General features: G+C 38.9%; 1 protein-coding gene across 2 annotated transcripts in view; it reads right to left on the reverse strand.

Annotated features, from left to right (window-relative positions):
* Positions 1–25,275, reverse strand: part of C3H8orf34 (chromosome 3 C8orf34 homolog) — a 479,559-nt gene that overhangs the window by 285,452 nt on the left and 168,832 nt on the right. For both annotated transcript variants that reach the window (XM_052175408.1, XM_052175406.1), the window contains exon 6: positions 1,930–2,102. In XM_052175408.1, the coding sequence (XP_052031368.1) occupies positions 1,930–2,102 (173 nt within the window). The remainder of the gene's footprint in view (positions 1–1,929; positions 2,103–25,275) is intronic.

A 25,275-nucleotide genomic window follows, 5' to 3' on the forward strand; every position in this document is an offset into this window, starting at 1 on the left:
AGTGTCTCAATTCCTCAGACCATGAGAAGAATGTGTTTTCTGATGGTGGAAACCCACAGGTTGAGTGTTGCTAAATTAATTGCTTTCTGCTAAAGGTTGCCATGGCAATGGTGCCCTTCCACAGCAATGAAACAGTAGCTCAGACATATGTACTTTTATGGTCCTAAAAACATTATAGTTTATAAATTAAACCACTAAAGCTAAGAAAACACAGTAGTTATTCAACCACAGTTATCATCTGTAAGCTTAAATGACTACAACCTAGATTTTCTCTGTAATCCACTTTAAGGATGCCTGCCCCCTAATTCTTACCCACTGAAGAGTTCCCCTCTCCCTGATGATTCTTCTTCCTCGTTACCAGATTCTTAACCCCCTGAACAGTTTTTCAGATGGTCTTTATTTACAGCTTAGAACCTTGAAGCTATTTCTCCAGTTGGTGTTAGTAGCAAAGAAATGGAACTTACTTAAATGAGAAGGAAAAATCAAACCACACCGCCAATTGGGATACTCAGGAAAGTGCTTGCCTAGTATATGTACAAAGTCCTGGAACTACACATGGGAGGGAAAAGACTTTAAGAACAAATCTAAGTAAGATTTTTTTAACACTTTTACTATCATACTATTTGTTTGTTTGTTTACTTCATGTATGTGTGTTTGTGTGTGGGTACATGCCGTGGTGGCCCAGTGAAGTCTGTAAAAATGATATTTTACAGACAGAGGCAAAAAAAGAAATGCCTCCTGGGAATAACAGAACTCTCTGTAAATTTAGAAGCAGAAATCTCTCCTGGCAATTTACTATACTCTCTAGCTATTTAAGATGGCCCGTAGTTCTCAAGTAACAGTTTGCCCTGACTTCCTCCTTTTCTCTCTTCTAGGGGATTCCTATGGCCTGGCTGATAACCCGGTCTTTGAAGTCGATCCACTAACTGCCAAACTCCCTTTTAAGAATTGCAATGCTTTGCCTCATAGTTGTTTACATAATTACAGCCTTGCAACCACATGCAGGTTTTTGTGGCTGTGCGTATGTGTATGAGGATGGCTCTGGCACTCTGGTACTGAAAGCATTGATTAAGTCAGGAAGTTTTGTTTTACAAGGTAGAAGGCTAAATGTTAGATAGGGATTTCTCACAAGAACTTAAGACCCAGGGGGTATAAGAAACTTCAAACTCTTTGAAGGTTTACTGTAAAGAATGAGTGACTCTGTATTCTAATCAGGAAGTTTGATGGCATCTGTAATTTGATCTTCTGTATCTGTTACTTGAGAAACTTTGTACCTGATTGATTTTGCATTTCCTTGTACAAAATGGCTATGATAATTGTGCCTGCCTCACTGGCTACATCTTTTGAAATGGTAATATCAACTCTTCCTGTATAAAAATCCTTGCCTTAGAGCTCTAAAAATACATTCATATTCAAACCACTTGTGTGTGTACGCGCGCGCGCGCACACGTGCGTGTGCGTGTGTGTGTGTGTGTGTGTGTGTGTGTGTGTGTGTGTGTGTGGTTTGTTCTGTCTGTCATCTCAGTGGGACCTGTGCCTTCCTGGACCAGAGGAGCCTAGTTATCCCACAGCAGACCCACCCACGGTCTGTAACAGGTACACTTGATTCTGCCCGCTCATTTCATATGTATGGAGTTCAGAGGACAATTTGAGGGAGTTTTTCTTTCAGTAATGTAGTTTCCAGTAAGCTTGCACTAGGGTGGGGACAAGCATCTTCACCTGCTTATTCTAGACAGAGTAAATCGTTACTTCTTTCTGATGAGTCTATGTACTTTAGGAGATATTATGGAATGAAAATCTAGTTATTTATTAATCATATGCAAAGTCTAACCATGTTCGTGATGACAAACAAGATCACGTACTTATGTTTATTTTCTCTCTCCCATTTAATGAGCTCTCATACAGATCCAGGAAGGAGATCCACCTCACCTTCCTGCTGGACTGGAGTTGCTGTCTTCAGTTTCCCACGAGTCATTCTTACTCCGTGGAACCGGCGGCTGCAGCATTTCAGCTGCAAGGGGATCAGCATCATTTTCCGCTCTGCCGATCCACTCCCCAATCACACGAGGTCTCAGAAGAGAGGAATTGAAAGCCAATGTTTCCTACAGGTACAAAGAGATAAAAGGCACTGCTTTAGATTACTCACGCTTGTTAACGGGTAACAGGAAAATAGCCTCCAGTGTTTAGGCTTACTGGAAACAAAATATCCCTTTGCTTCTCGCCATTCCTGTTCAATGTCACCTTCTGTGATTTAGACTCATTCCTGAAGACGACGGGGATCACATGTATGGGAGTGAAATCTTGGATTTGGGTTCTCAGACAGTAGGCCGGCATTCTGAGTGGAGGGACGGGAGCCTGTAAGGCACACAGTGTGTAAAGGTGTTGTGCCAGAGCTGGAAAGTGAGGTGCCTAGTAAAAAACCATTTACTAGATTTTTAAAAAACTGTGCACATAGATTTATAGTACATTTTCATTATATTACATTGTTACATTTCTGAAATATCAACCTTTTTATCATCTTTTTTTTCAAGAGACAGGGTTTCTCTGTATGGCCTTGGCTGTCCTGGAACACACTCTGTAGACCAGGCTGGCCTCAAACTCAGAAATCCACCTGCCTCTGCCTCCCAAGTGCTGGGATTAAAGGCGTGCGTTGTCGCCACCGCCGCACCACCACCATCACCACCCGGATCATCATCATTTTCAATTTTATTTATTTATGTATTTATTTTTTTATATTCTGACCACAGTTTTCCTTCTCTCCTCTCTTCCCAGTCCCCCCTCCTGACGTCCTTCCCACCTCCACCCCTACCCCTATTCACCTCTCCTCTGTTTCTCCTCAGAAAAGGAAGGGTCCTATAGATATCCATCAGCTATGGCATATCAGGCTGCAGGAAGACTAGGCACCTCCTCTCAATTTAAGGCTGGACAAAGTGACCTAATGGGAGGAGAATGGTCCCCAAAGTGGACAACCTGCTGTTAGGAGTCTCACAAGAAGATCAACCTACACAACTGTACCATATGTGCAGAGGGCCTGGGTCAGTCCCGTGCAAGCTTCCTGGTTGTTGGTTCAGTCTCTGTGAGCCCCCATGAGTCTGGCTTAGCGGATTCTGTGGGTTTTCTTGTGGTGTCTTTGACCACTCTGGCTGCTAAAATCCTTCTTTTACCGCTACTGTAGGATTCCTTAAACTTGTCCTAACATTCAGCTGTGGGTTTCTGCATCTGCTCTCATCAGTTGCTGGATGAAGCCTCTCTGACAACAATTAAGCTAGGCAGCAAACTATGAGTATAGCAGTATATAAATAAGAATCACTTCATTGATTCAACTCCACATGCATGCATACACACACACACACACACACACACACACAAACACACACACACACACACACACACACAGAGAGAGAGAAAGAGAGAGAGAGACAGACAGACAGACAGACAGACAGACAGAGACAGAGACAGAGACTTTGTGTTTGGGTTTATCCTAGGTTCTGGGCTACATAGCTTCTTGTTCCTGCCTCTCCAGGTGATTGATAGGGGTGGGCTTCCTCTCCAGGTGATTGATAGGGGTGGGCTTCCTCTCCAGGTGATAGGGGTGGGCTTCCTCTCCAGGTGATAGGGGTGGGCTTCCTCTCATGGCATAAGTGGATATTAGGTGGAAAATAAGGAATAACCATGCTATAGACCACAGACAAAGAGAAGCTAAATACAAGGAGGGGTGCCTGAATCTCACTATGAAAGGGAAATAGAATAGACCTCTCAGGTGATGGGAGGGGTCTGGGTGAGAGGATCTGCCTACGAACAGGAGGGATCAGGTGTGTGAAGACAGAGGAAGAGAGTACTGGGAGAGACGATTGGAATCTAGGTGGGGGTTGGCTCCTCTGTAATCATGCTAGAAACCTAGTGCAGTAGAAACTCCCAGGAATCTAGGAGGGTGACCCTAGCTAAGACTCCTAGCAATGGAGGATATGAAGCCTGAACCTGCCATTTTCTATAACCAGGCAAGATTTCCACTGGAGGAACTGGGACACCAAGCCAGTCACAAAACCTTCAACCTACAATTTGTCCTGCCTACAAGATGTCCTGTGGTAAAGGTGGCACAGAAATTTTGGGTTTTCCAACCAAGCTCTGGGCCAGCTCAAGACCCATTTACTATTATGTATTAAGGCACAGTATGTGCTAAGAACTGACTGTTGTGCTGGGAAAAGATACAGCAAGAAGAAACAGCTTTTAATAATGCTTTTATCTAAAAGGAGAGCGAAGTAATTTTAATGTCTTGGTTTGTCATTTCTTTATCTTTTCACTATTCCATGACAAACACATACTTTTCTAATCATGTTTGAAATATCCTGATTTGAGAAGCACATTGTGCATAAAGCTCCTTTACAGAAAATGTTCACTATAAGAAAAAAACTGAACAATTCTTCAAAAATTCAGACCTGGTGTTCTGTGTCTTTAAAATTCACAAAATATTATTGTAATGTAATGCATTATACAACATATGTGTTTAAATATCTGAGTGTAATAAAATCACAATATTTATGGCAACATGTAATACCTTAGATACTAACTTAAAGATTAAGACCACATCCAATATGACTTAGAATATATTTAAAGGACATTTCACTGACTTGCAGGGAAAAGCTGGATATTTAATTAAATGTTATTAATTAATTTTATTTACACAATGAAACAGAATAGACACATATTTTCATTGCTCTCAGCTCACGGGAGCATATGAACTGGTAAAAAGAGTAACTGCAAGAGAAAATCAAGCAGCTGCAGAGACTGTGAAGGAAAAGATGAAAGAGGACTTAAGATTTGGAGAGATCCAAATGCTGAATATCAGAGATTCAGAAGAACCCTTGGTTGCTTGCTGAGAAGTCAAATGAAGCCACCACCACTGTGGAGAAGTGGAACACACAGAGGGTATAAATGGCTTCATGTTTGCTATGGTTAGGTTCAGCTGGCACAGAAAGTTAGTGGGAAGTATGTGGTCATAGAGCAGTGGGGGGCTCTATTTTACATGATTCAAAAGAAGACTCCACCACGTGTACTTTTCTGAATGCAGAAAGCCTTTTTATGGTGGTACTGATAAAAAGATGGAAAAAGCAAATACTACTTTAAAATATTTTGTCATCGAAAATTCTTAAGCTTAGTATGTTCACATACAATAGATTGAAGAAACAGACTTTTGTTTGTATATTTTATTTATATTTTATTAAGCTCAGTAAACATTTCTGTGCATATATCTTTCTGAAAGTGTTTTAAATAAATGAACTATTCTTAATAGTACATAATTATACCACAGTAAATAACAATTAAATATATTTAAACACATATACACACATGTGCACACACACAAAGGTGTGTGTGTGTGTGTATCTGACTGTGTAATCATGGTTGTCATGGAACTGAAACTCACTATGCAGACCATGTTGGTCTGAACTCACAGAGATCTACCTGGCTCTGCCTCCCACGTAATGGGATTATAGGCACAACCCACACCACATCCAATTAAAATGTATGCTAATTACACAAGATCTTTTGAAACATTTTTAAGTTCAAAGACAAACATTTTATTTAAAGATGGGAGGATAAGTTTGTAAATGTGAATTGTTTAGAAACATAAAACCACAGGTCCCTCTCCCATCTCTCCAATTTCCACAGAGTTCTGAACAGCAGGAAGTAAAAGGTATCGAGTGGGACTATGAAATAAAGACGCAGAATCCCATACTTAGCTACATTAAATAGCAAATGCATGCCTAGCCAAAAAGCCTCCACAGCTCACAGATGAACTTGTCTTTGCACACTAACCAGAAGCACACATATCCAGGAAGTAACTGGCTCATCCATACCTACTCTTTCCAGGAACATTCAGTCCACAGTCTAACCCACAATCAATTCCACTGATCTTACAAGTTGAGCTCTTGGCAGACTTGGGATTTTAAATGACCCACAAAGTTTGTGTGAAGGAGGCTGTCTCCAGTCTGTGATAGAAGAGAAGGGTCTATTGGGGGGATTTTGGTTCATAGGAGTGTGCTCTTGAAGCAGATTCTGGAGCCTTGGTCTTCTCGATTCCTTTGTTCTCAGACCCATGAAGGACACCGGACACCGTTCACTCTCCTACGTTCCCTCCATCATGTCGAAAGCCGAGGTAACGGGGCTGAGTGACCGACAACTAAAACCTGACTCTGCAGCCAACATAAACAATGGACATCCAAATATTTCAACAACTGTGACATCCCTACAGAGTTTTGAGTTATGACTAGAACAGGAAATGAAAGGTACCCAGTATGAAATTTAAAAAATTAAAAAACAATTAAACAATTAAACAAACTAAAAAACAATTAAAAGAAAAGAAACTTTCAATAAAACTGGTATTGAGACAATGAGGATTATGTGTGTATAGGTGTGTGTGTGTGTGTGTGTGTGTGTGTGTGTGTGTGTGTGTGTGTGTGTAAATTAGAGACTCCTTTGAAAGGAGATTTTTGGCTTACCATTAATGTGAAGACAAGTAGTGAGATCTGTAGAGGACATGAGTCTGGAGAAGAGCAATGAGAAGTTTAAACTGCTTTTCTTGTTCTAACTTAGTAAAGAAAAATGGGACTGAGGCAAATAATTGGGCCGTGGGAAGTGGAGTTCATTCCATTGTGGAGTTTTGGATAACCAAGATAAAGGGAGTCATGGGAAAACAGAAGTAATAATTCTGGGAATTGTAAGCTTGAGGTTCAGTGATGTCTCTGCACACACAGTCTCTGTGTGTGGGAGACTGACAAAGAGGGCTCGATGGGGTACTGAGACTGGGGAATAATGGCCTTGAAATGAGAGTGTAGAATAAATCCTCAGAAAAATCCATTAAATGTTTGAGTTGATCACAGCCTAAAGTACATGTATTAATGGGATTAACTTATGCACACACATTTTTTTCTCATATTCACTGGGGAGGGGGGACATAGAACATCCTATTTTATCTTCACCCTGTTAAGCTGTCATATGAAAATACAAAAGAAAATCACTTTTATTATTTGTTTCAGAACATATTTGCCCAAATGCTATAACTGTCAAGTTTCATTTCTACATTTTAGCGCCTCTGCTTGCATATGCTTTACATACCATCAATTATAAATGGAATACCAGAAGCCATGTTGGCTTAGGTTTATAACACATTGAGATGGCTCATTCTGGGAAGTAATTTAAAAAATAGATACGCCACTCATTCTGATTTCCGTTTGTTTACATTTATAGGGTATAGATTTGCTCTGTCTTACTGAATGCAATTTACCCAAAGCAACTGGAGGAGTAGGGGGAAGTCTGAAGACACACAACAAAATGAGTGAGGGAAGAGTATCAATTCTCAAAATTCAGCTCTGTTCTCTTACACAACTTGCTCACAGACATTTTGCAAAAGACTGAACTGTGTGCTCATGTACACTTAGCATTTGTGTGTGTGCGTACAATACCGGCCTTCTCAATGGCAACTTACTTTAAGTCACTTCTAGTCCTCTCCCCTCTGTTTATTTTCTTTGTTTTAGACATTAACTACCTATTTTTTTTACTCCTTATCTATCATCTATCCATCTATGTATCTATCTATCTACCTACCTATCTATCTATTTATCTATCTATCTATCTATCTATCTATCTATCTATCTATCTATCTATCTACCTATCTATCTATTTATCTATCAATCTATTTATCTACCTACCGAGACAGTGTCTTATCAGATCCCCTGAATGACCTGGAATTCACTATGTATACCAGGCTGGCTTCAAACTCATAGAGATGCCTCTGCCCTCTGCCTCTGCTCATTTGAGTCAAAACCCTGAACCATTATGCTCAGCTTAAGTGCCTCCTTAAAGTGATCTCATACTATAAAGTATCATTTTTTTCTCTGATGATCTCCAACTTTCTTGTACATATTTTGTTATAGTTCCTGTTTCAGCAACAAATACCCCAACTCTACCAAGCTGAATAACTTTTACAGCTGTTGAAACCCATATCTGTATTATATTTATCCATATTGACTGGGTTTTCAAAAAACTCTCTGTACAGGCTAGTTTTGTGTGTCAACTTGACACAGGCTGGAGTTATCACAGAGAAAGGATTTTCATTTGGGGAAGTGCCTTCATGAGATCCAGTTGTGGGGCATTTTCTCAATTAGTGATCAAGTGGGGAGGGTCCCTTGTGGGTGGTACCACCTTTGGGCTGGTGCTCTTGGGTTCCATAAGAGAGAAGGCTGAGCAAGCCAGGGGAAGCAAGCCAGTAAGAAACATCCCTCCATGGCCTCTGCATCAGCTCCTGCTTCCTGACTTGCTTGAGTTCCAGTCCTGACTTCCTTTAGTGATGAACTGCAACATGGAAATGTAAGCTCAATAAACCCTTTCCTCCCCCAACTTGCTTCTCGGTCATGATGTTTGTGCAGGAATAGAAACCTTGACTAAGACACTCTCTTTTCCAAATATCCAACAATACTAGATAAAGTGGAGTAAGATGATTTTTAAAGGCAAAGCCATAGAAAGGTAGTACTGGTGAAGCATCTGCAATAGGCCCTCCTGGGACTATCAAGAAGCCAATATCCTTAGAGTTTAATGATTGCTAGTGTGGGGGATCAATTTGAAAGACACCAGTCTTTAATTTCTCTATGTCCCTGTCTTTTATCATATGATTTTGAGTGCCTCACAGAGGGGTAAAGTATATTTACTTCTACATCTGACTTACTTAGCCAAATGATGAAGGCAGAAATGATTGTATCAGATATGAGCAAGCCTAGCCCAGCAGAGACCTTTCCTACTACATTTGCTGCCCTGTCTGAGAAAGACAAGCCTATGGTAGATTTTTCAGGATTCTCAGGAGAAGCCTGACGAACTCTGATTCCCCTCAGGCAAATTCACATAATATAACTTGGCAGACACATCTCCTAACACCTGAAAAAGTTCAACCATACTCTCTTGAACAATTCTAACCAGAAACCAGCACAAGCTAGCTTAATTCAAAAGAAACAATAGAGATAAATGTTATTCAACCACCAAGTGATGTTGAAAATTGTTACCTACAACCAGTTAAGATACGGTATTGCTAAATAAAAGATTTACTTGACCTTGGGATAATGTGGCAGACAGAGACTTTGGAAATGGTAAGAAAATTTTAAGAAGCTGGGAAAATGAGCTCTAGTGGTGTTTAGATACTTGGTGAGAGTGTCAGTTGGTAAGATAGAAATTGTATCTAATAGATTTTCATAATTGAGTATGGAAATATTTAGGAGCAATAATGTAAACCTCAACAATATATGCTTAATTCCATGCCAGTTTTTTCAAGAAGATACACAGAGAAAGTAACAGGCCAATTTACAGGGCAAGTTTCAAGAAAACACTGAGCATTGCCAAGTGTATCACCACTAGCATATCTAGATGTCCATAGATTAATTATAGTTCTCACCAAATGTTAAATTTAGGTACTTTTAGATAAAATGACACCTGGCAGTAAAGAAATATCAACAATATGACTATTATCCACCTTTTAAAAACCTCTGAAAGGCAGACCTTGGGCACTGGCTCCACATCCAGTCCCACAACACCCAGAAAGAAGAAGCTCAACTCCCAGGTGCTCTAACATGCCCAGGATCACAGAAGAGACCAGAACATTGGCCCCAACACCTGGTGTAACTGAGTCCCTCAGGATCCAGGGAAGGAACTCCCATGGAGTCAGTGGCTCAGATTCCTTCTGTTCTTAACCTGCACCTTTAGCAGACCTGTGGTCCTGACTCTGTACCCACTCTTAAAATACTCAGAGGGAGCCTGTCTCCCAAGTTCTCTGAAACTTCCAGGATCACAGAATAACAGAAGAAGTTCAAATCCCAGGAGACACCCAGGAGCACTGGTGGTCTGGCACACTCAAGATCACATCTAAGGCCACAAAATCTTGCCCAACACCCAGTCTAACTGGAACCACTATGGGAACCAGGAACTCCCCAGTCACAGGCATGGTTCCTTCTAGCTTGCTCCTGTGCCCTGAGCAAACCCAGGGCTCTGGCTTCACACCCACTCCTGCTATATCCAGACTACCAGGAGCTCTGATATGACATGATCTCAGGAGCTTGGTAACACCAGGATTTCAGGATCCCACAGGCATCTTAACTCCCAGAAGCTCTGACACAACCAGGATCTCTGGATTCCAGAATCATAAGAACACAGAGACAGCTGGTCTCTGAGGAGACCTGAAACAATAAAGATCACAGGAGGGACAGGTTCCAGTCAGAGACAACAAGGACAGGTAGCATGAGAGATAACCAGATGGAAATAAGCAAACACAAAAATATAAGCAACAAAAAGCAAGGCTACTTGGCATCATCAGAACTCAGTTCCCCCACAACAGCAAGTCCTGAATACCTCATCACACTGGAAAAGCAAGATTCAGATTTAAAATCACTTCTCATGATGGTGATAGAGGACTTTAAGAAGGACATAAATAACTCCCTTAAAAAAATACAGGCGAACACAGATAAATAGGTATAAGCCCTTAAAGAGGAAAAAAATCCCTTAAAGATTCACATGAAAACAAAACCAAACAGGTGAAGGAACTGAATAATACCATCCAGGATCTAAAAATAGAAATAGACACAATAAAGAAATCACAAAGGGAGACATTGCTAAAGATAGAAAGCCTAGGAAATGAGATGAGGTGCTATAGACGCAAGCATCAAGAAGAGAGTATAAGAGATAGAAGAGAGAATCTCAGGTGAAGAAGATACCATAGGAATCATTGACACAAGAGTCAAAGAAAATACAAAATACAAAAAGCTCCTAACGCAAAACATCCAGGAAATCCAGGACACAATGAGAAGACCAAACCTAAGGATAATAGGTATAGACAAGATCAAAGATTCCCAACTTAAAGGGCCAGGAAATATCTTCAACAAAATTATAGAAGAAAACTGTCCTAAACGTAAAGAAACAGGTTCCCATGTACATACGAGAAGCCTACATAACTCCAAACAGGCTGAAGCAGAAAAGAAATTCCTCCAGTTGCATAATAATCAAAACTCCAAAAACACAAAAAATAATAAAGAAAGAAAAAATATAAAAGTAAGGGCAAAAGGTCAAGTAGCATTTAAAGTCAGACCTATCAGAATTATACCAGACTTCTCACCAGGGACTATAAAAGCCAGAAGATCATGGGCAGATGTCATACAGACCCTAAGAGGACATCAATGCCAGCCCAGGCTACTATACACAGTAAAACTCTCAATTAACATAGATGGAGAAACCAAGATTTTCCATGGCAAAAACAAATTTACACAATATATTTCTACAAATCCAGCACCACAAAGGATAATAGATGGAAAACAACACAAGGAGGGAAACTACACCCTAGAAAAAGCAAGAAAGGATCTTCGCTACCTGCAGGGGCAGAAAAGCATCACTAGGTACTGTATTATCCTGAGCTAAAGATCTCTGGGAGTGCAAGCTGCCAGGGGTCTGCTTGTGCCCAGGACCTGAGCATATAGGCAGTTCATCTGCCAGCCCGCCAGAACCTGTGTCCTACTTGAAGAGCAACAGAGGGAATGACTCCCCGCAGCCATCTTCTGCTTCCTGCAGAGGCAGAAAAGCATCACTAGGTACTTTATTATTCTGAGCTTAATATCTCTGGGGTGCAAACCTCCAGGGATCTGCCTGTGCCCAGGACCTGAGCACATAGGCGGTTCCTCTACCAGCCAGCCTGTCATGGGGCCTGTGTCCTACAGGAGGATCAACAGAGGGAGTGACTCTCCACCACCATCTTCACACCATGACAGAGCAGTCAGGGAACACCTGGTTCACTGAGACAACCCAAGGACAACATTGCTTGAGGCAAGACTCAGCAGGGCTCCAAAGGCACAAAAGAGGAAGACAGCATATTAGCAATCTGTGCCAGAGGAAACACAGTCATCCAGTGTCACAGAAATAACCTTAAAGGTCCACAGGAGGTTGAAGCACCAGTCAGTGACAATAAGACCATCTAACACCAATGAGAACCAGATGGCTAAAAGAAAAAGTAGGAACATTACTAACAGAAACCAAGGCATTATGGCAGCATCTGAACCCAATTCTCCAACAACAGCTAGTCCTGGATACCCCAACACACCAGAAAAACAAGAGTTGGAATTAAAATCACTGGTCAGGATGCTGTTAGAGGAACACATGAAAGACATAAATAAATCTCTTAAAGAAATTCAGGAGAAAACTGATCAAAAGCTAGAACCCCCTACAAGGGAAACACAAGCATCACTTAAAGAAATTCAGGAGAATATGGGTCATAAGTTAGTAGCCAATAAGGAGAAAACACAAAAATCTCTTAAAGAAATACAGGAGAACTTTGATGAACAGGCAGAAGTCATAAAAGAGGAAACACAAAAATCTCTCAAAGAATTAGAGGAAAACACAAACAAACAAGTGAAGGAACTGAGCACAACCATCCAGGATCTAAAAACAGAAGTAGAAACAACTAAGAAATCACAAATGGAGACAACTTTGGAGATAGAAAACCCTGGGAAGAAATCAGGGGCCATAGATGCAAATATAAACAACAGAATACAAGAGATAGAAGAAAGAATCTCAGATGCTGAAGATACCATAGAAACCATGGATTCAACAGTCAAAGAAAATGCCAAATGCAAAAAGCTTGTAACCTAAAACATCCAGGAAATCCAGGACACAATGAGAAAGCCAAACCTAAGGATTATAGGCATTGATGAGAATGAAGATTTACAACTTAAAGGGCCAGCAATTATCTTCAACAAAATTATGGAAGAAAATTTCCTTAACCTAAAGAGAGAGATGCCCATGAATATACAAGCAGCCTACAGAACTCCAAACAGACTGGACTAGAACAGAAATACCTCTCGTCACATAATAATCAAAACCCCAAATGTACTAAACAAAGAAAGAATACTTAGGGCAGTAAGAGAAAAAGGACAACTAACATATAAAGGACGACCTATCAGAATTACACCAGACTTCTCACCAGAGACCATGAAAGCTAGAAGATCCTGGGCAGAGCTCATGCAGACTCTAAGAGAACACAAATGCCAGCCAAGACTACTATACCCAGAGAAACTCTCAGTCACTATAGATGTGAAGAAACCAAGATGTTCCATGACAAAACCAAATTTAAACAATATCTTTCCACAAACCCAACCCTACAAAGGATAATAGAGGGAAAACACCATTACAAAGAGGGAAACTATACTCTTGAAAAAGCAGGATATTAAAATTCTTTCATCAAACACAAAAGAAGATAACCACACACGTATAAAAATAACATCAAAAATGATAGGAATCAATAGCCACTACTCCTTAATATCTCTTAATATCAATAGACTCAATTCCCCAATAAAAAGACATAAACTAACAGGCTGGATATGTAAACAGGACCCTACATTTTGCTGCATACAGGAAACACACCTCAGTGTCAAGGAGAAGAACTACCTTAGAGTAAAAGGCTGGAAGACAATTCTACAAGCAAATGGTCTCAGGAAACAAGCCGGAGTTGCCATTCTAATATCAGATAAAATTGACTTTCAACCTAATGTCATCAAAAGAGAAATGGAAGGACACTTCTTGCTGGTCAAAGAAAATACAACAAGAAGAACTCTCAATCCTGAACATCTATGCTCAAAATGCAAGGGCACCCTCATAAAAGAAACTTAACTAAAGCTCAAAGCACACATTGCACCTACACAATAATCATGGGTGACTTCAGCACTTCACTCTCCTCAATGGACTGTTCAGGAAAACAGAAACTATACAGGGAGACAGTGAAACTAATTGAAGCTTTGGACCAATTGAATTTAACAGATATATATAGAACTTTTCATCCCAAAGCAAAAGAATATACCTTTTTCTCAGCACCTCATGGTACCTTCTCCAAAATTGATCATATAGTTGGTCACAAGACAGACCTCAATAAATATAAGAAGATCGAAAAAGAAATTGGAGAGAGCATGTACTAGAAGCTTAATGGAACAACTGAAAGCCCTGGAACAAAAAGAAGTGAATTCACCCAGGAGGAGAAGAAGACAGGAAATCATCAAACTCAGGGCTGAAATCAATTAAGTAGAAACTAAAACAACCATACAAAGAATCAGCAAAACCAGGAGCTGGTTCTTTGAAAAAATCAACAAGACAGATAAACCCTTAGCCAGACTAACCAAAGGGCACAGAGACAGCATCCAAATTAACAAAATTAGAAATGAAAAGGGAGCTATAACAACAGAAACAGGAAATTCAAAAATCATCAGATCCTACTACAAAAGCCTGGACTAAAAACAACTGAAGAAACTGGAGGAAATGGATAATTTCTTAGACAGATACCAAATTCCAAAATTAAATCATGATCAAATAGATCATGTAAACACCCATAAATCCTAAAGAAATAGAAGGGGTCATAGAAAGCCTTTCGACCAAAAAAAGCACAGGACCAGAGCGTTTTATTGGAGAATTCTATCAGACTTTCAAAGAAGACTTAACACCAATACTCTTCAAACTATTCTACCAAATAGAAGCAGAAGGAACACTACCCAACTCCTACAAAGTCACAATTACGCTGATACCAAAACCACACAAAGATCCAACTAAGAAAGAGAATTTCAGGCCAATTTCCCTTATGAATATTGATGCAAAAATGCTCAATAAAATTCTTTCCCACTGAATCCAAGAACTCATCAAAATGATCATCCACCATGATCAAGTAGGTTTCATCCCAGGGATACAGGGATGGTTCAATATAAGGAAATCCATCAATGCTATCCACTATATAAACAAACTCAAAGAAAAAACACAAGATCATTTCATTAGATGCTGAAAGAGCATTTGACAAAATTCAGCATCCTTTCATGCTAAAAGTCTTGGAAAGGACAGGAATTCAAGGCCCATATCTAAACATAGTAAAAGCAATATACAGCAAACCAGTAGCCAACCTCAAACTAAATCGAGAGAAATGTGAAGTAATCCCACTAAAATCAGGGTCTAGACAAGGCTGACCCTCTCTCCATATATTTTAAATATAGTTCTTGAAATCCTAGCTAGAGCAACTAGAAAATGTAAGGAGGTCAAAGGGATACAAATTGGAAAGAAAGAAGTCCAGCTATCACTATTTGCAGATGATAGTATACTTAAGTGACCCAAAAAACTCTACCAGAGGACTCCTACAGCTGATAAACAACTTCAGCAAAGTCGCTGGTTACAAAATCATCTCAAGAAAATCAGTAGCCTTTCTATACTGAAAGGATAAGCAGACCGAGAAAGAAATTAGGAAAATGACACCCTTCACAATAGCCACAAACAACATAAAGTATCTTGGGGTGACTCTAACCAAACAAGTGAAACACCTATATGACAAGAACTTCAGACCTCTGAAGAAGGAAATCAAAGAAGACCTCAGAAAATGGAAAAATCTTCCATGCTCGTGGATTGGCAGAATTAATATAGTTAAAATGGCCATCTTGCCAAAATCAATCTACAGATTCAATGCAATCCCCATCAAAATCCCAACTCAGTTCTTCATAGAGTTAGAAAGAGCAATTCTCAAATTCATTTGCAATAACAAAACCCCAGGATAGCTAAAACTATTTTCAACAGTAAAAGAATTTCTGGGAGAATCAGTATCCCAGGCCTCAAACATTACTACAGAGCAATAGTGATAAAAACTGCATGGTATTGGTACAATATCAGGCAAGCGGATCAATGGAATAGGATTGAAGACCCAGAAATGAACCCATACACCTATGGTCACTTGATCTTTGACAAAGGAGCTGAAAGTATCCAGTGGAAAAAAGATAGCCTTTTCAACAAATGGTGCTGGTTCAACTGGAGGTCAGCCTGCAGAAGAATGCAAATCAAGGCATTCTTATCTCCTTGTACTAAGTTCAGCTCCAAGTGGATCAAGGACCTCCACATAAAACCTGACACACTGAAACTAATAGAACAGAAACTGGGGAAGACCCTTGAGGACATGGGTACAGGGGAAAAGTTCCTGATGAGAACACCAATAGCTTATGCTCTAAGATCAAGAATTGACAAATGGGACCTCATAAAACTACAAAGTTTCTATAAGGCAAAGGATACTGTCAAAAGGAAAAAATGTCAACCAACACATTGGTAAAGGATCTTCAACAACCCTAAATCCAACAGAAGGCTAATATCTAATATATACAAAGAACTCAAGAAGGTAGAACCCAGAGAACCAGATAACCTTATTAAAAAGTGGGGTACAGAGCTAAACAAAGAATTTTCACATGAAGAACTTCAGATGGCTGCAAAGCACCTTAAGAAATGTTCAACATCATTAATCATTAGGGAAATGCAAATCAAAACAACCCTGAAATTTCACTTCACACCAGTCAGAATGGCTAAGGTCAAAAACTCAGGAGACAGCGGGTTTTGGAGAGGATGTGGAGAAAGAGGAACACTCTTCCACTGCTGGTGGGATTGCAAGATGGTGCAACCACTTTGGAAATCAGTCTGGCAGTTCGTCAGAAATCTGGTCATGACACTTCTGGAGGACCTGGCTATACCACTCCTGGACATATACCCAGAGGATTCCCTGGCATTCAGTAAGGACACATGCTCCACTATGTTCATAGCAGCCCTATTTGTAGTAGTCAGGAGCTGGAAAGAACCCAGGTGTCCCTCAATGGAGGAATGGATACAAAAAATGTGGTATATCTACACAATGGAGTACTATTCAGCCATTAGAAACAATAAATTCATGAAATTCTTAGACAAATGGATGGAGCTGGAGAACATCATACTAAGTGAGGTAAACCAGTCTCAAAGAATAAATCATGGTATGCACTCACTGATAAGTGGATATTAGCCTAGAAACTTTGAATACCCAAGACATAATCCACATATTAAATGATGCACAAGAAGAATGGAGGAGAGGCCCCTGGTTCTGGAAAGCCTCAGTGTAGCAGTATAGGGGAATACTAGAACAGGGATGTGGGAAAATGTAGATGGGGAAACAGGGGAAGGGAAGACAGTTTATGGGACTTTCAGGGAATGGGGAGCCAGAAAAAGGGAAATCATTTGAAATGTAAATAAAGAATATATCGAATAAAAAAAAAGAAAAATCAAGAAAGGAATCATTCAACAAACCAAAAAGAAGATAGCAACACAAACATAATTCTGTCTCTAACAACAAAAATTACAAGAAGCAACAATCACTTTTTCTTAATATCTCCAAACATCAATGGGCTCAATTCCCCAATAAAAAGACATAGACGAACAGACTGGATATGTAAACAGGATTCAACATTTTGCTGCAGTCAAGAAACCCACTTCAGTGACAAAGACAATCACTACCTCTGATTCAATGGTTGGAAAACAATTTTTCAAGCAAATGGTCCCAAGAAACAAGTTGGAGTAGCCATTCTTATATCGGATAAAATCCACTTTTAACCAAAAGTTGTCAAAAAAGATAAGGAAGCATAGTGGATAAAGGAAAAATCTACCAAGAAGAACTCTCAATTTTGAACATTTAGGCTCCAAATGCAAGGGTACCCACATTCATAAAAGAAATTTTACTAAAGCTCAAAGCACACATTGCACCTCACATAATAATTATGGGAGACTTCAACACCCTACTGTCAACATTGGACAGATCAGGGAAATACAAACTAAACAGAGAAACAGTGGAACTAACAGAAGCTATGACCCTAATGGATTTAGCAGATATCTACAGAATATTTTTTCCTAACATAAAAGAGTATACCTTCTGAGCATCTTACGGTACCTTCTCCAAAACTGACCATATAATCAAAAACAGGCCTCAACAGATACAAAAAGATTGAAATAATCACATACATCCTATCAGATCGTCATGGATTAAGACTGATCTTCAGTAACAACAAAACAATAGAAAGCCCACGTATACATGGAAGCTGAACAACACTCTACTCCATGATAACTTGCTTAAAGAAGAAATAAAGAAATAAAAGTCTTATAGAATTTAAAGAAAACAAAGGCACATCATACCCAAACTTATGTGACACAATGAAAGCAGTGCTAAGAGGAAAACTCATAGCTCCACGTGCTTCCAAAAAGAAACTGGAGAGAACATATAGTAGCAGCTTGGCAGCACAGCTGAAGGCTCTAGACCAAAAAGAAGCTAATATACCCAAGAGGAGTAGATGGCAGTATATAATCAAACCCAGGGCTGAAATCAATCAAGTAGAAACAGAACTATACAAAGAATCAGAAAAACCAGGAGCTGGTTCTTTGAGAAAATCAACAAAATAGATAAACCCAGACTAACCAGAGGGCACATAGACAGTATCCAAATTATTAAAATCAGAAATGAAGAGAGAGATAACAATAAAAACTGAGGAAATTCCAAAAATTATAAGATCTGACAACACATCTATACTCAACAAAACTGGAAAATCTGGACAAAATGGACACTTTTCTAGACAGATACCAAAAGTTGTATCAGAATCAGATAAACAATCTCAATAGTTTCATAACCTTAAAAGAAATAGTAACAGTCACTAAAAGTCTCCCAACTAAAAAAAAGCTCAGGAAAAGATGGGTTTAGTGCAGAATTCTATAAGACCTTAAGAAGGCTTAATACCAATACTCTTCAACTTATTCCACAAAATAAAAACAAAATGAACACTACCCAATTCGTTTTATGAAGCCATAATTAGGGTTAGCCCTAACCCTAACCCTAAACCACACGAAGAACCAATAAAGAGGACTTCAGACTAACTTTTTTAATGAATATTGATGCAAAAATGCTCAATAAAATTCTTACACTCCAAATCCAAAAACACATCAAAACAATTGTCTATCATGATCAAGTAGACTTCATTCCAGGGATGCAGGGATGGATGACTATATAGAAATACATCAATTTAATACTCTATATAAACAAACTCATAGGAAAAACCACATGACCATCTCATTAGATGCTTTTGACAAAATTCAAGAACACTTCATGGTAAAAATCTTGGAAAGATCTGGAACCCAAGGGTGATACTTGAACATCGTAAAAGCAATATACAGCACAACCAGTAGCCATCATCAAACTAAATGGAGAGAAACTTGAAGCAATCCCACCAAAATCAGGGTCTAGACAAGGCTGCCCACTCTCTCCCTACATATTCAGTATAGGACTGACCATATTCTTTGTATGTACCTACAAATATATAAAATTCACCTGCAGCTTCAGAACTGACTGGGGTCCTGTTATAGTGTTGTCTAATTCTCTCTTTTCTTCCCTCAGTTCTTGCTCCCACCCTGGAGACCCCATTGACTGACTAAGCTGACTTAGCCAGTAGAGCCCAACATGGGGCTCCAGTAAGTTGAGGACAGTGAAGGATGCTAACTACAGGAATTGCAGTTGTGCACAGAGGAGAATTTGGGCGAGTGGTGAGTAAGCCCTATAAGAATGGGGCAAGGTAATTGTAGAATGCGTTTTGTATATATACTGAAAGATATGCTAAAATATGGAGGAGCAAAGATAAGCCAAAACCAGCTTATCCAGTTTCTGACTTTTATAGAAGAAATTTGTTCTTGGTTGCCCGAAGAAGGTGCAATAAGTTTAGAGACATGGGAGTAAGTGGGAGAAAGGATAAAAGGGCCTTTACATACAATGCATGGTTATGGAAAAATTCCCATAGATGCTTTTAGCCTTTGGAGCTTTGTTAGATATATTTTAGATCCTACTCATTAAAGTCTAAAATTAGCTAAGATATTGAAAGACACAGATAGTCAAAACAGGAGGAAAGATGAAACGGCTCCATCTGTACCTCTTATTTCTGAGATTTCAGATAAGGCAAGAAAGAGTGAGGATTCTTTCGATCCTGGAGATAAAATTGAATTGGAGGAAGAGGCTGCAAAATATCATAATGAGAATTGGTCTCCTTTCCAGGATTCTCTTAAGGTACCTTTTTTGCAAAGGCACAGCCAAGGATATCCTGGAGACAGAGAAGATTAAACAAAAAGAATTAGCTCAGCTTGTAGAAGAATTTCAGGAAATTCTTACAGAACAAAAGAGCAGCAAAAGTTCGGATTCTGAGAAGGCCATACCAATAGTAGGGTCAAAATGAAGATGTTTTTCCCTCTTCCAGTGACTTTGAAGAGCAACAGAAATGAAGGGAAACCTCTTACTTTAAATCCTAGTGTTACTTTGTTATCACCTTTTTAGGCAGGAATAAAAAAGGCTGTAGAATGAGGGGAAGGATATGTTTTGCAATGGCCTGTGTTTGAAGTGCAGGATCAACACAGAAACATTGTTAGATACTACACTGCCATTCCTTTTAAACAGCTAAAGAAATTAAAAACTGCCTGTGCTCAGAATAGACCTACTGCTCCATTCACCATAGCTATTTTAGTTGGTTTGTCCACAGAGGCTTTTCTGTCTGCAGATTGGAAACAGTTAGCTCATGCATGTTTTGGGGCAGGAGATTATCTGTTATGGAAAACTCAATTTTTTGAAAGATGTCAGCAGACAGCAGAGTTAAATATTAGAGCTAACAATCTGGTTACTTATAAGATGTTAACAGGAGGTCAATATCAGGATATACAGAATTAGTTACAATTGAATTATGGTAATTATGCTCAAATTGGTGCCACTACTTGCATGGCCTGGAATACCTTGCCTACTAAAGGATTTGTCTTAAGATATCTAAAAAATAAGGCAGGGACCTGATGACCCTTCTCAGGAGTTGTTTGATAGACTGATGAAAGAGGCAGGTAGAGTGTTTGGAGATGCTAATTCTGGAATTCTTTTAGTAAAACAATTGGTTTATGAGAATGCAAAAACAGCCTGTCAGGCCACCATAAGGCCTTATAGAAAGACTGGAACTATTACAGACTATATTGGATTATGTTCTGACATTGGTCCCTCTTATGTGCAGAGTGTTGACATGGCCACAGCACTACAAGGAAAAACTATACAAGTTTTGTTTCAACAGTCCAGAACAGGAAAATGAGGATTAATGAATCTCTTGCAAGTCTTTTTGGGTGTGGACTGATAGAGCATCAAGGGAAAAATTGACCAAATAAAAGTAAGGAAAACAATAATGAGAACAAAACAGGACTCAGGGAAATGGGAGACGGGGCCAGCCCCAGGCCATGAAACAAAGTTATGGAACAAGGCAGGATATTTTAAACCTTACGTTCTTTCTAATTTGCCTGTTAATTTATGGGGAAGAGATATTATGAAGAACATGGAGATTCATCTTTCTTCATGTCTAAGTAAAGTTTTAATGCCCTATTATGATGCTGTTGCTGTTTTAATACAGAATTGTAAGATAGAATCAAGAAAGTATTTTGAGAAAGAGGCTGATGAAATAGCTATTCCTTTTTCCAAACAGCAATTAAATTGGCTATTACAAAATATTGATATTTGGCCTATTACATGTGCAAACTTTTCAGGCAAAATTGATAATCATTATTCAAATAAGTTGTTACAATTTGCTTCAAAGCATGCTGTTGTATTTCTTCTGCATTTACTCATGAAGCTCATAGAAAATGTGCTTACTGTATTTTCTCATCTAATGGGAAAGCAGTATATGTAGCTGGACATTATGTTCATTTTCTTGGGTTTTGCCCACCCCCAGCCCTGCTTCAGAGGAAATAATTGAATTACGTGCTATAGCCACTGTTTTTGAAACATTGAAAAAAAATCAAACTTAATTTGCATATTGATAGGCAATATATAGCTCATGGTTTATAATTACTAGCAACTGTTCCTATTTTAGATACTGCTAATTCTCAAATTTTACAATTATTTACGCAAATACAACTTAATTTTAGAGAACATACTTTTCATTATTTTATTTAAGAGCTAATACTAGATTGCCCAGACCCCTTAGGGAGGACAATGCCACAGCAGATTTGCATACCGGGGAAATTCCTGTTTCACAGGAACAATTGGTCAATCTCATTTTTACATCATCAAAATAGTAATAGCTTGAAACAACATTATGGCATTTCTAGAAAATGTGTATGTCAACTTTTTTTTTGGTATCACAATGACTTTATTGTTTTTTTTATTCAATATATTTTTATTTACATTTTAAATGATTTCCCCTTTTCTGGCCCCCACTCCTCAAAAGTCACATAAGCCCCCTTCCCTCCCCGTGTTCTTCCACCCACCCCTTCCCACTTCCCTGTTCTGGTTTTGCCTTATACTGCTACACTGAGTCTTTCCAGAACCAGGGGCCACTTCTTCATTCTTCTTGTACCTCATTTGATGTGTGGATTATGTTTTGGGTATTCCAGTTTTCCAGGTTAGTATATGTCAAATTGTAAAGACTTGTCTTTAATGTCCTCAGTTTCTTCCTGTACCACATAATGGTGTTAATTCTCGAGCATTTGTGCCAATCAATTATGGCAAATGGATGTTATTCATATTTCTGATTTGGGAAAATTTAAATGTGTACATGAGTATCAACACCTTCTCAGGTTTTCTAGTTGCAACTGCTTTATCAGGAGAAGCAACTAAAAGTATAAGTACTCATTGTCTATGCTGTTTCTCTGTATTGGGTGTCCCAAATCAGATTAAGATAAATGATGGAACTGACTATTGCAGTCAACCATTTCAGCATTTGAGACTTTCTGTCAACAATTTAATGTTACCCATATTACTGGGATTCCTTATAATCCTCAAGGGCAAAGTGTTGTGGAACAAGCCCACAGAACATTAAAACAATATCTTCATAAAAAAATGGGGTGGTTGTATCCTCATACAACACAAAACTATTTAAATCATGCTCTTTTTATTATAAATTTTTTAATTTAGATGCTCATGGATGCTCAGCTGCTGAGAGATTTTGGCATCCTCACACGTCCAGAATGTGTGCTTCAGTGAAATTGAGGGATCCTATAGCAGGTCCTATGGATCTGACCCTGTACTCATGGGGACATGGTCACGTTGGTGGTTTTTTCACAGGGAGAAATGGGGTTTGATGGTTACCAGAAAGGCTGGTGTGAGAAACAGAACAATCCCACCCTCCTGCCAATTTTCTTACTGATGATGATGACTATTCGTACACAAAGTGAAGTCTACTGGGCCTAGGTTCCAGACCTACCACTGACCTACCAGCTGGACCTGCCAGCAGTGTGGTCCAGACCAGAGATTCTCATGACCAGTAAATACTCAGCTTCTTGGCTCTTCTGGGACAGGGGAGTCAACTTATAATAAGACAATGACTTTTAATGCATTAGGTGATGGGATTCCTGTTTGCTTTGTAAAGTATAGTGTGAATGATGGGTATATTTCTATGTTTACTCAAACTTGGAAGGAAAACATTTCACCAGCCATAACTCAAAGCATAGAGATGGGCATGCCTATTCATAATATAACTATTATGAAGGATCTGTTCCTGACCTTCATGGGATACAACCTTGTGGATTAGAACCCACAGAGAAGGTAGAATTCATATTTAACAAAATTGTTACATGGATAGAATATTATGATCAACCCCCAATGTGGTTTAATGTTTATAATAATATGCAAATTATTGATTGGTCAGAGACTCAATCAAACATTGGGTAAAGGAGATGTCCATAGGTCTTTGGCAATAAGAAGCAGGCCATTTTCAATGGCATATCTGGAAGTTAGCTGCAGCTCTCTCTTTATGAAGTTACATTGGCAATAGATAAAATTGGTACAGGATCTGTATTTTGAACAAATGTTAGGGCTTATGTTAAGGCTTCTAATATTATATTGATTAGTTATGTTAAAATCACTTTTATTTCTTCTACAGTATTTGATGTAAGTTGTATTGATTGTATAATTTCTAATTGTGTTAGTGTACTGAAATCTGGTATGTCTGTTGTGGCGGGTTTTCAAACTACTTTTGTTTTATTGCCTGTGAGTATTACAGGACCTTGGTATTCTGAAAAGAGCTTGCAGATATCGGAAGAAGTAAGCCAGGCTTTAAGCAGAAGCAAGAGGGTAGTGGGCTTGTTTGTTGCTGGTATAGCAGCTATGATTACATAAATAGCTATAACCACTGTTTATGCAATTGCTTTGACACAAGAAGTTAAGACAGCCACTTTTGTCAGTCATTTAGCAAAAAAATGTTGCTAATGTACTGAGTATTCAAGAGGATTTAGATAGGTGTTTGAAACAACAATTTGATGCTCTTTATGATAGTGTTCAAATTATTGGAGAGAAAGTTTAGAGCTTAAGAGTAAGAAGCCATCTTAAGTGTCATGCTAAATATCAATGGATTTGTGTCACTTCTAAAATTTACAATGACAGTCACTATAATTCAAAGAAAGTTCAAAGACATCTGCAGGTTATCTGGCATAATTCTAACACGTCTTTATATCTTTTAACTTTGCATGATAAGATTATAAATTTAAGGAATGCTACTCTGCTGAGCTTTGATGCTGCAGATACTGCTGATAAAATAATTCATTGCTTGTGGTCAGTGTTTTCATCTCGGTCAAGCTTTAAGAATGGCTTACAGAACTTGATCATGTTAGCCTTTCTTGTCCTCAGAGTAGTTTTATTCTTTCCTATTGTGATAAAACTTGCCTTTACAACATCAACATGTTGGCAGCGAAAATACATGGCTTGATGGTAAAAACAGATCCCCAAACACAGTTATTAATTTAACAGCCTGGCACCCAATGACTGGTAAGATTCTGTACAGGGCCTTACCAACCTAAGACAGAAGTGCATTGTTTTGATAATGCATATTCCATGATGGGTAAGGGAGGTATTCTTGTGAGAATGGTCTAAGACAAGCATTGTCTTGTTTATAAAATAAAAAAGGAGAGAGATGTGGAGAGTTTCTGGGACCACTTTTAGGAACTTGGCAGCAATTTGAATCAGGCTGGGACAATGAAATAGGCTCAAGGTAAATACAGCCAAGGTATGTATTGTATTCACTGTATCTGGATTATCCTAATAAACCCTTAAACATAATGACCACAAGACATTGGCTTGATTTTTACCCTGCTTATTCCTTGACTACTTTGTTTATGCTTTGTCTGTTCCTTGACTACTTTCTTTATGCTTTTGTTTGTTTCTTGGCTACTTTGTTTATGATTTTATTTGTTCCTAGACTACTTTGTTTATGCCTTAAGGACTGACCATATCCTTTGTATGTACCCAAAATGATATAAAAGTTGACTGGAATTTAAACCCACCTTCAGCTTTAGAACTGGCTGGGGTCCTGTTAGAGTGTCATCTAATTCTCTTTTCTCTCTTCAATCCTCACTCCTACCCTGGAGAATCCATTGACTGACTGAGCTGAATTAGTCAAAGAAGAGACT

This window comes from Apodemus sylvaticus, chromosome 3 (genome assembly GCF_947179515.1).
Source record: "Apodemus sylvaticus chromosome 3, mApoSyl1.1, whole genome shotgun sequence".
Classification (NCBI taxonomy): domain Eukaryota; kingdom Metazoa; phylum Chordata; class Mammalia; order Rodentia; family Muridae; genus Apodemus; species Apodemus sylvaticus.